Source organism: Bos mutus, chromosome 15 (assembly GCF_027580195.1).
Source record: "Bos mutus isolate GX-2022 chromosome 15, NWIPB_WYAK_1.1, whole genome shotgun sequence".
In the NCBI taxonomy this organism is placed as follows: Eukaryota; Metazoa; Chordata; class Mammalia; order Artiodactyla; family Bovidae; genus Bos; species Bos mutus.
Window position 1 is genome coordinate 63,987,822 of NC_091631.1, and position 12,424 is coordinate 64,000,245.

General features: G+C 41.5%; 1 protein-coding gene across 1 annotated transcript in view; it reads left to right on the plus strand.

Annotated features, from left to right (window-relative positions):
* Nucleotides 1-12,424, plus strand: part of PIWIL4 (piwi like RNA-mediated gene silencing 4) — a 55,665-nt gene that overhangs the window by 23,733 nt on the left and 19,508 nt on the right. Inside the window, exons 9-11 of the mRNA XM_005890045.3 lie at nucleotides 4,911-5,034; nucleotides 6,291-6,408; nucleotides 7,164-7,275. Coding sequence (XP_005890107.2) covers nucleotides 4,911-5,034; nucleotides 6,291-6,408; nucleotides 7,164-7,275 — 354 coding nt within the window. The remainder of the gene's footprint in view (nucleotides 1-4,910; nucleotides 5,035-6,290; nucleotides 6,409-7,163; nucleotides 7,276-12,424) is intronic.

Below are 12,424 nucleotides of genomic sequence, written 5' to 3' on the forward strand. Positions count from 1 at the left end.
CAGTCAAGGGAGCCCTAGGACTTTCTCCTCCAGGTCCCCTCTCTGTACTTAACTTCTTGCAGTTATCACAGGCAGGATATGAATGGTCTGACTCTCCCTCTTCAACTTTGAACTCTTGATTTCTGGACACCCAGGGCTAGCATCTAGTAGATGCTCAAACACTTATTGATGAAATCTCGTGTTGACTCTGGGAGCTGGATTCACAGTGATGAGAATTTCCCCATCCCCACTGTCCAACTTCAGTTCCTTTCAGAGGCGCCTTCTCTTTATTGCATATTCAGTCATATTTCTGTCTCCAAAATCTCACCACTGTTTTACAAACGAAAAGAGAAAGCAAATGTGTTGACCTTTCTACACTTTCAAGAAAAATGATCTCCTTTTCCTCCTTAGCTAATTTCTTTAAAAGGTCCTCTAAACTAGCTCCAAGCGCCTCTTCCATTCTTCTTCAGGAAGCCTCAACAATCTGGTATCCGGTTCTGCTGCTATGGAACTAGGTCTCCAAGGTCAAAGTCAGCTACTGACCTTATTCTAAAGGGCTTTTGGTGGCTCTGGATGCTAGAAACTGCTCCTGGTGAGCTGAACTCCTCTTCCTTGACCCCACGGCACATCCCTGGGTGGTTCCCCACCCTGGGTTTCAGTATCGTTTGAGTTTGAGTTTTGAGTATCGTTTTATGTGGTTTCAGGTGGTTCTTTCTCAGCCTCCTTCAACATTTCCCTCCTTCACTTCTCCCAAACATGAAATGCTATAACTCACCACGGCCCCTTTGCAGAGGATCTTTTCTTCATATTCTGAGATTGCTTCCAATATAGTATTTTTGTCTTGCCCTTCTTCCTAAATTACATCCTCCTCTCCATTTTCAGGCTGCATTTGCATGAATATCCTGCAGGCATCTCAAACGAACAAAATTCAAACTGGATTCATTGTCTTTCCCATGCCTGTCTCTCCTTGGGAATTCTGCGTCTCAGGAAATCATTTTGTATCCTTCTTCTTCGCCCTCTCCGCCTCATTGAGTTGTCCTTACAGAACACATATAGCTTTTGGCATTTGGCAAAGCATTTTGTGCAAAAAATGTTCTCCATTAGTGTTTATTAAACACAGAGTTTGTTAAATGTTTGGGGTTTTTCCTGCATGGTTAAATTCATTTTTCTTTGATGTGTTTGAGGACCTGTGACATTCTGAAAAGGGAATCATGATAAAAATCCCACTCACTTTCTTTGTAATGAGTTGTGATTCCCTGCATATCTATTGTAATTAGGGAGAAAAAGAAAGAAAATGGTACCAGTTTCTAGAATGGTTTCCTCTTTGTCCCAGGAAAGGGATGATAAATTACTATAGAGTCTACTCTCAAAGTAGAAGACATCCTTTTTTTCACTTCAGCCATGTTTTGATTTTTTCTTTTTTTCTATTATTTTTTGTGTTTTAATTTTTTTTGTGTTGGTTTTTGCCGGCATTTGTTTGTAGATTATTTGATGACTATTCTGACTGGTGTGAGGTGATAACCTCATTGTAGTTTTGATTTGCATTTCTCTAATAATTAGCGATGTTGAGTATCGTTTTATGTGTTTATTTGCCATCTGTATGTATTCTTTGGAGAAATGTCTGTTTAGGTCTTCTGCTCATTTTTGATTGGGCTGTTTGTTTTCTTGATATAGAGCTGTATGAGCTGCTTATATATTTTGGAGATTACTCCTTTGTCAGTTGTATCATTTGCAATTATTTCTCCCACTCTGAGGGTTGTCTTTTAACCTTGTTTATTGTTTTCCTTGCTGTTCAAAGGTTTTTAAGTTTAATTAGGTCCTATTTGTTTGTTTTTATTTCCATTGCTCTAGGAGGTGGGTCAAAGAGGATCTTGCTGTGATGTATGTCAAACAGTGTACTGCCTATATTTTCCTCCAAGAGTTTTCTGGCTTTACAGTTAAGTCCTTAATCCATTTTATTTTTGTATACGGTGTTAGGAAGTTAGTTACATTCTTTTACATGTAGCTTTCCAGCTTTCCCAGCACCACTGATTGAAGAGGCTGTCTTTTCTCCATGATATATTCTTGCCTCCTTTGTCAAAGATAAGATGCCCATGGGTGCATAGGTTTATCTCTGGGCTTTCTACCTTGTTTCACTGGTCTGTATTTCTGTTTCTGTGCCAGTACCATACTGTCTTGATGACTGGAGCTTTGCATGTAGTGTTAAGTCGGAAAGGTTGATTCCTCCAGTTCCATTTTTCTTTCTCAAGATTGCTTTGGCTATTTGGGGTCTTTTGTGTTTCCATACAAACTGTGAAATTTTTTGTTCTAGTTCTGTGAAAAATGCCATCGGTAGTTTCATAGGGATTGCATTGAACCTATAGATTACCTTGGGTTGTATGGTCATTTGCACAATACTGATTCTTCTAATCCAAGAGCATAGTATATCTCTCCATCTGTTTGTGTTGCCTTTGACTCTTTCATCAGTGTCTTATAGTTTTCTGTGGGTTTTTTGTCTCCTGAGGTCGGTTTATTCATGGGTATTTTTGTTGTTGCTGTTGTTGCAGTGGTGAATGGGATTGTTTCCTTAATGTCTCTTTCTGGTTTTTCATTGTCAGTGTATAGGAATGCAAGTGATGTCTGTGTATTGATTTTATATCCGGGCAACTTTACTGGAAGACATCTTGATATTGACCTTTATATTTCTCTATTTTATCTTATCATAAAAACTGTTGCCAAATGCTAAGAAAATTGGGAGACAATAAAGTTCACCTGATTACACAGCTTAGTGGGTAGAATTCTTGACCATGCTCTAGGTAAATAGTAGAATACCCTCTTCTTGGAATATATCCCAGTTTTGCTTGAGCTGTTCCCAGAACTTATAATACTCCTGCATTTTCTTCAAGGTGCTGTCTTGGATTCTGCCTCCTTCGTGAAGCCTTCCTTAATTTACCAGCCATAAATTATTTTCACTACCTTGCTCCCTATTCCTTGTGAGGGAACCAGCCCCGAGTGGTGTAACAAGCAGAGGCTCCCAAGTCTTAAGTGATAAATCCTGGTTGTGCTAATTTTCAGTTACAGGACCTTGGGAAGTTATTTAATTTCTAATGATGTTTCCTCATCAGTGAAGAAGATGATAATAATATTTGACTCACAATCCCGTTGTTAAGAGCTTCCCAGATGGCTAAGTGGTAAAAAAATCTGCCTGCCAATGCAGGAGTCGCAGGCTTGATCCCTGGGTCAGGAAGATCCTCTGGAGAGGGCATGGCAACCCACTCAGGTATTCTTGCCTGGATAATCCCATGGACAGAGGAGCCTGGCAGGTGAAGTCCACAGAGTTGCAGAGTCAGACACAACAGAGCACACAACAATCACACTCTGTTGTTAAGAGTAAGTGAGGAAAGGGTCTTATTTACCAAAGAGAAATAGACTCACAAACACAGAAAACAAACTTATGATTATGAAAGGAGAAGTGGGGGATAAAACAGGAGCTTGGGATTAACATATACGCTACTACTATTAATATATATGTAGTAGGTATCCAACAAGGACCTACTGTATAGCACAGGGAAGTATACTAAATATTTTTATATTTAGTATTAAAAAACTATACTAAATAACCTATAAGGCAAAAGAATCTGGAAAGAATATCTAACTAAAACTCCATCACTTTGCTGTACAACAACAGGACCTTGTAAATCAATTATAGTTTAATTTAAAAAAACACAGTACTCATCCATTAAAAAAAAGACTAAATGAGGAAAACAATAAATGCTTAGCGTACATGTATTATTTGTGCTTCTGGTCTACCTTGCTTTGTAGATAATGTAGTTATGTGTAAAGGCAGGGACTGTGCCTCTTTTTTATTTGTATTCCCTTCAGTCCCTGGAATATAGCAAGCACAAGATATGAATGAACGAGGTCGTGTATAAAAACTCTTTCTACCAATGCTTCTCCACGCTTTTCAGCCATAGCGTTGTTGTAATCACCACTTTAAATTGCTGTTTCCTGAATTGGTTTTTATTTTAATGACTTAAAGTCTTTATTGAAGACAGAAGCCCTCACTGCTGGCTTCCTGCATTATAATTATTGATGTCAGCATCACGTGGTCCCCAGACATTTTGTAAATTATAATTCCTGTTCTGTCACCAGTGTTGAGTAAGCTATACTGGTGTTAATGGAAACTTTGCCTTTGGAAGGTAAATGAACTCATGGCAAGGTGAGAATGTGGAAATTCAAGTTTATGAAGGGAAAGGGGGTGGGGAAGGAGCTAATGATTGCCGAGGACTTATTATAAACCAGACACCGTGCTAGTGGTTTACATGGGACGCCTCTGGGCTCTTGTTCTCCTCGTTTCATAGAGGAGGAAAGGTAAGCCCCTTCCCCAGTGTCATGGTCCAAGTAGATAGACTATCTGTGGACCAGATTTACATTTGTCAGAGTTCAAAACTACTTCCCTGTAACGTCATACTGTCTTGGAAAGTAAGGACAGTTGTGCTCTTTGGGGAAGTCTGAGGTTGACTCAGTATGACCGTTGCGTCCAACTTGTGTGTGATATTGTCCTAATGCACACAGGTGCCAGGGCACATGGGCCAGTCGGCCTCAGTCTCCACTGGTAGTGCTGCAGCTGGGGTCATGGTTCTATGGATTTCATCCAGCTTACGGCTCTGGATGAAACTCAGAAGAGAGCAAGAAAATGTTTGGGGGAAAAAATAATGGTATTGAATTATAAGAGGTAATAATTAAAATCATGAAGCTGCCCCTGAGATGTAAGAGATAGGTCCCAGGAAGGAAGTAGAAATGAGTAGGTTACTGTGGGGATTAGTAGGGACTTTTTTTCCCCTTCTGTTGAAAAGAGTTTCTTATCCATTCATTTGTTGCTTTTAAGCAAGGGTGCTCATTGTATAGTGTTTCCATATTAACTTTTCCCTCATTGATCTTGCATTCTGTAGCAATATGATATTATCTTATCTGACCTGAACCAGCCAGTTCTTGTTAGTCTGTTGAAAAACAAGAAAAATGACAACTCTGAGGCTCAGATGGCCCACCTGATTCCTGAGCTCTGCTTTCTAACAGGTAATGTTTGTACTTTATTCTCTCTCAAGTTCTTGATCACAGACTCATGACACTTTGCAGTGGGCAAAACCTCCTTAAGTTAGATAAGTGCCAGAGCTCTAATTTAGCCCAGGGAGGATGAGTCTTAGGTAATCTACTTGATCACAGAAGAAGTGGGAGGGTAGAGTGCCCTTTGGAAATTGGTCAGCACCGTGAAGGTTATCTTACTTCCCTTATCTCGTGTATTCCATTTGTTACTTTGACGTTAAATTGGTTGCCAGATGTTTTACTAAAACCAAGATATTTTCCCCCTGTTTTTGAACTTCACTAGGCTAGGTGTTGCCAGTGCAGATGTAAGACACCCAAGTTCAGTCCCCGGGTTAGGAAGATCCTCTGGAGGAAGGCATAGCAGCCCACTCCAGTATTCATGCTTGGAGAGTCTCAGGGACAGAGGAGCCTGGAAGGCTTCAGTCCCTGGTGTCGCAAAGAGTTGAACATGACTAAAGCGAATTAGCACACATGCAGGCTAGGAAATCGTGTGATTTAATTTTCTTCCGGTGTATTCTTTGAGAGGTGCCAAAATACTCTTTGTTTTCTTTTTGCATGAGCTCCAGAAGGTAATCTTCACTCTACACTAGAATCAAAAAAAAAAAAAAGACTATGTAAGATTCTTTTAATCATGTTCATCTGATTACCAGGGTGAGACTAAGATGGGAGGACTTTCTATATTTTACACTTATGATGCTCGAATGAGTTTGATGTGCATGTGTTTATTCTGCAATTAGAGAAGTTAATAAGGATACCATCTTTGCAGAGAGGGATGAACGTTCTTAGTGATACTCTGGCATTTCACATCTGTGTAGTCCTCTTGGTGGTCTCTAGCCAGACTGGTCACTGAGCATTTGACGCATGACTAGTGCAACTGAGGGATTGGATGGAGCAGTGCTGTAAGTGTAAAGATATAGAATAGACGTCTAAGATGCAGTGTGAAAGAAAAGAGAAACTATCTCATTAACTCACTTTTTATATTGGATATGTGTTTAAATGATAATATTTTGGATATTCTGAGTTACTGTTTGAATAATTGCATCTGTTTCTTTCTGGCTCTTTTTAAATGTGACTACTAGAAAACATTTTAAATGAAAAGGCTTGCATTGCTGTCAGATGGTGAATCTGATTCAGTTTAAGTTCAGAGTTTTATTACTCTGTGCCTAAGATGGGCTGGATTACATTGAGGACTGTTCATGTTTCACTTTGTTTTCATTCACAATGGATAGGGATGCCTGGCCAGGCGACTTCTGATTTCCAGCTGATGAAGGCTGTGGCTAAAGAAACTCGTCTCGATCCTTTGGTAAGGCAGCAGCACCTGGCCAGGCTTGCGGATGACTTCCAGAGGTATGGGAACATCTCCACATCCAGATGCTCCACAAAGTCTCTTCATTGATGTTTGTTATCAAGAATAATATCTCACCTATACTGAGCACCTAGCATGTGCCAGGCAGTGTGGTGGCACTGTCTGTGGATTGCCATATTTAACCTTTTCATTACCCCTATGAAATAGCTAAGTTAGTCCTACATTTTGTCAATCAGGAAACCATGGCTTTAAAAGATTTCAGAGTTTGCTCAAGGTCCATGTTATTCTGTGTCAGAATTTGTATTTGAAGCCTGACCTATTTGGCTCAGGGGCTTCTTCAGTGAGTCAGTAGTAAAGAATCCACCTGCAATGCAGGAGATGCAGGAGACTCAGGTTCAATCCCTGGGTCGGGAAGATCCCCTGGAGGAGGGCATGGCAACCCAGTATTCTTGCCTGGAGAATCCTATGGACAGAGGAGCCTGGCAGGCTGTAGTCAGTAGGATCACAAAGAGTCAGACATGACTGAAGTGACTGAGTACACATGCAGACACTTGGCTCAGTGGCCCATTCTGTTTACCAGAGGGCCACACTGGGAGCCTTTCCATCCCTTGGAGTCCCCCATGGGTGCAGTCCTCCTATAATTCCTTGGAGCAGAGAAAAAATGGTGAATAGAAACAGAAGTCAGGAACCCTAAAAAATCAGTCTCTGAATAATTAACTTTATAATTTTATCTCTAATGATTACAATTTTTAGATAGTAAGCATTTTTAATGACTTAAGACTCAACTCTGTAACAGAAACAAGGATGCTCGTTTTGAGCTGGAGACCTGGGGGCTGCATTTTGGATGCCAGATGTCTCTGACTGGCCGCGTTGCACCTGCAGAAAAAATAATAATGCAAGACCACACAGTAAGTTCTGTAATTTTATTTTCATTTAAAAGTATTTTCTTGAATGTATGTCAGTTTGATCATAAGTCAGAGTAGGATTATAATATAATGTTCATTTGCTTTCTCTGGGGTCTCTTCCCAGGTGGTACTAGTAGTAAAGAACCCACCTGCCAATGCAGGAGATGTTAAGAGATGTGGGTTCCATCCCTGGGTTGGGAAGATCCCCCAGACGAGGGCATGGAAACCCCCTCCAGTATTCTTACCTGGAGAATCCCATGGACAGAAGAGCCTGGAGGGCTACAGTCCATAGGGTCACAAAGCATTGGACACAACTGAACTGACTTAGCACAGTATATTTCGCCACCCTCCCTTTGTCCTGAACCCCAAGGACCCTCTGTTTTCCTTTTTAATCCGAGTGTACAAGGATTTAGTGGCACCCAGCAGATTTAGGTTAGTGTGATATGGTGTCACATTTACAGATGCATTAGAAGACTTCCCTGGTTGTCCTTTGGTTAAGAATCCACCTGCCAAGGCAGGGGACACAGGTTCGATCGCTGGTCCAGGGAGATTCCACATGCTATGAAGCAGCTAAAGCCACATACTGCAATTACTGAAGCCCACGCGCTGTAGAGCCAGTTCTCTGCAACAAGAAAAGCTGCCTCAATGAGAAGCCCCGCACTGCAATGAAGGGTAGACCCCGCTTGCCACCACAAGAGAATATCTGCACACAGCAGCAATGACCCAGTGCAGCCAAATATAAATAAATAAAAGATGCATTACAAAATGGTACTTCACGCCATTGCAATCAAAACATGTAACCTATTATTGGGTGGTGTTGTACTCTTATATAGCTTAAAAAATTTGTGGTTCCTGAAAAGGTTTTAACTGGTGGAGGTTAATTCCAGTAGACTGTGTTTCCTGATACCAGAGTTCTTTCTCTTCCCCAAAATAGAATGCTGCTCAGTTGGCATAAACATGAAGAAATTCTCCCAGAGCTCACCTAGCCATAACAGTTAGTCAGAGAGGCATTCAGAAACCTGGAGAGACAAATCATTGCCTCTCTGGGGTTTCCACTGGAAAAAAAAATGAACCAATTTTATGCAAAAATTGTACATTCTCTACTTTGCCCCTCTGTTTTGCCCATTTTTAAAGTGAGTTACATTTCATTTTTAAAGGTGTTCTTCTTGCCCTTATTTGATGCAGGTAGGTCAGCATGTTGAAATTAATGATTGAGCAGTGAATGTTTATTTATTTATTTATTTTTGGTATGATGGGTTTCTTTTTTTTCATTATTGCTTTTTGATAATCTATTCAAATAACCAAAATCCTTGTTGGAGAAGCTAAGGAAAAACTAAACACAAAATATTGTCAAGTCCTAAAATGTACACCCCCATTAAGATCTTGGTCAGGAGTCAGTAAAAAGAAGCTCAGTTTTAGTTCTACATGTGAAGTGAGATGTGAAATATTTTAAATGGTCTGTTTCATCATCTGTAGGTAATCATACTTGTTAAGAGTTTTGTTTGCATATTTTGGCCCAGAATCAGATCTCCATAGGAGTACTGTGTGCTCAGTCATGTCCAACTCTTCGCAGCCCCATGGACTTTAGCCTCCCTGGCTCCTCTGTCCGTGGGATTTCCCAGGCAACAATATTGGAGGGGGCTGCCATTTCCTACTCCAGAGATCCTCTTACTCCAGAGATCGAACCCACATCTCTTCCATCTCTTGCATTGACAGGTGGATTCTTTACCAGTACTCTTGCCTGGAAAATCCCATGGGCGGAGGAGCCTAGTGGGCTGCAGTCCCTGGGGTCGCTAAGAGTTGGACACAACTGAGTGATTTCACTTTCACTTTTCACTTTCATGCATTGGAGAGGGAAATGGCAACCCACTCCAGTGTTCTTGCCTGGAGAATCCCAGGGACGGAGGAGCATGGTGGGCTGCTGTCTGTGGGGTTGCACAGAGTCAGACACGACTGAAGTGACTTAACAGCAACAGCAGCATCACCTGGGAATACCCCCTTCATAGAAGGGGCACTAAAATGGAGAACCCGCCCCCTAGAGGTGGTATTGGGTAGGTTAGAATTGTCTGTGTCAGTGACTTCTCAGCTGATCCTGCTTTTTTAAAACTGGATTTGAGAAACTGGGGCTTCCCTGATAGCTCAGTTGGTAAAGAATCTGTCTGTAATGCAGGAGACCCCGGTTCTATTCTTGGGCTTCCCTTGTGGCTCAGCTGGTAAAGAATGTGCCTGAAATGCAGGAGACCTGGGTTCGATCCCTGGGTTGGGAAGATCCCCTGGAGAAGGGAAAGGCTACCCACTCCAGTATTCTGGCCTGGAGAATTCCATGGACAGTATAGTTCAGTTCAGTTCACTCAGTCTTGTCTGACTCTTTGTGACCCCATGGACTAGACACACCAGTCTTCCCTGTCCATCACCAACTCCCAGAGCTTGTTCAAACTCATATCCATCGAGTCAGTGATGCCATCCAACCATCTCATCCTCTGTTGTCACCTTCTCCTCCCGCCTTCCATCTTTCCCAGCATCAGGGTCTTTTAAACTGAGTCAGTTCTTCATATCAGGTGGCCAAAGTACTGGAGTTTCAGCTTCAGCATCAGTCCTTCCAATGAATATTCAAGACTGATTTCCTTTAGGATAGACTGGTTGGATCTCCTTGCAGTCCAAGGGACTCTCAAGAGTCTTCTCCAACACCACAGTTCAAAAGCATCAATTCTTCAGTGCTCAGCTTTCTTTATGATCCAACTCTCACATCCATACATGACTACTGGGAAAACCATAGCTTTGACTAGATGGACCTTTGTTGGCAAAGTAATATCTCTGCTTTTTAATATGCTGTCTAGTTTGGTCATAGCTTTTCTTCCAGGGAGCAAGTGTCTTTTAATTTCATGGCTGCAATCACCATCTGCAGTGATTTTGGAACCCCCAAAATAAAGTATGTCACTCTTTCTGTTGTTTCCCCATCTTTTGAAGTGATGGGACCGGATGCCATGATCTTAATTTTCTGAATGTTGAGTTTTAAGCCAACTTTTTCACTCTCCTCTTTCACTTCCATCAAGAGGCTCTTCAGTTCCACTTCACTTTTTGCCATGAGAGTGGTATCATCTGCATATCTGAGGTTACTGATATTTCTCCCAGAAATCTTGATTCCAGCTTGTGCTTCATCCAGCCTGGCATTTCACATGATGTACTCTGCATATAAGTTAAATAAGCAGGGTGACAATATACAGCCTTGACGTTCTCCTTTCCCAGTTTGGAACCAGTCTGTTGTTCCATGGCCAGTTCTAACTGTTGCTTCCTGACCTGCATACAGATTTCTCAGGAGGCAGGTCAGGTGGTCTGGTATTCCCATCTCTTGAAGAATTTTCCACAGTTTGTTGTGATCCACACAAAGACTTTGGCATAGTCAGTACAGCAGAAATAGATGTTTTTCTGGAACTCTCTTGCTTTTTTGATAATCCAGTGGATGTTGGCAATTTGATTTCTGGTTCCTCTGCCTTCTCTAAAACCAGCTTGAACATCTGGAAGTCCATGGTTCACATACTGTTGAACCCTGGCTTGGAGAATCTTGAGCATTACTTTGCTAGCATGTGAGATGAGTGCAGTAGTGTGGTCGTTTGGCCGTTCTTTGGCATTGCCTTTTTTTGGGATTGGAATGAAAACTAACCTTTTCCAGTCCTGTGGCCACTGCTGAGTTTTCCAGATTTGCTGGCATATTGAGTGCAGCACTTTCATAGCATCACTTTCAGGATTTGAAATAGCTCAGCTGGAATTCCATCACCTCCACTAGCTTTGTTTGTAGTGATGCTTCCTAAAGCCCACTTGACTTCACCTTTCAGGATGTCTGGCTCTAGGTGGGTGATCACACCATCATGGTTATCTGGGTCATAAAGATCTGTTTTGTATAGTTCTTCTGTGTATTCTTGCCACCTCTTATTATTATCTTCTGCTGTTGTTAGATCCATACCATTTCTGTCCTTTATTGTGCTCATCTTTGCATGAAATGTTCCCTTGGTATCCCTAATTTTCTTGAAGAGATCTCAAGTCTTTCCCATTCTATTGTTTTCCTGTATTTCTTTGCATTGATCACTGAGGAAGGCTTTCTTTTCTCTCCCTGCTGTTCTTTGGAACTCTGCATTCAAATAGGTATATCTTTCCTTTTCTGCTTTGCCTTTAGCTTCTCTTCTTTGCTCAGCTATTTGTAAGCCCTCGTCAGACAACCATTTGCCTTTTTGCATTTCTTTTTCTTGGGGATTGTCTTGATCACTGCCTCTTGCACAATGTCATGAACCTCCGTCCATAGTTCTTCAGGCACTCTGTCTATGAGATCTAATCCCTTGAATCTATTTCTCACTTCCACTCTATAATCGTAAGGGATTTGATTTAGGTCATACCTGAATGGTCTAGTGGTTTTCCCTACTTTCTTCAGTTTAAGTCTGAATTTGTCAATAAGGAGTTGATGATCTGAGCCAGAGTCAGCTCCCAGTCTTGTTTTTCCTGACTGTATAGAGCCTCTCCATCTTTGGCTGCAAAGAATATAATCAATCTTATTTCAGTATTGACCATCTGCTGATGCCCACGTGTAGAGTCTTCTCTTGTGTTATTGGAAGAGAGTGTTTGCTATGACCAGTGCATTCTCTTGGCAAAACTCTGTTAACCTTTGCCCTGATTCATTTTGTACTCCAAGGCCAAATTTACCTGTTACTCCAGGTAGCTCTTGACTCCCTACATTTGCATTCCAGTCCCCTATAATGATGAGGACATCTTTTTTTGGTGTTAGTTTTAAAAGGTTTTGTAGGTCTTCATAGAACCATTCGACTTTAGCTTCTTTACAATTACTGATGGGGGTGTAGACTTGGATTTCTGTGATATTGAATGGTTTGCCTTGGAAATGAACAGAGATCATTTTATCGTTTTTGATATTGCATCCAAGTACTGCATTTTGGACTCTTTTGTTGACTATGGTGGTTGCAAAAAGTCGAACATGACTGAGTGACTTTCACTTTGAGAAACTGAGTACAGAAAAAGTTCACAGGCCTCAGAGTGGCCTTGGGTGTGTGTCCTGGGTCACCTGCCAGCTGGTAAAGGTGGGAGTGTAGGTGAGAGGGCTGTGGTTCTCCTCACACTGGCTGTAACGGGAAAGAATGAATCCTGGCTC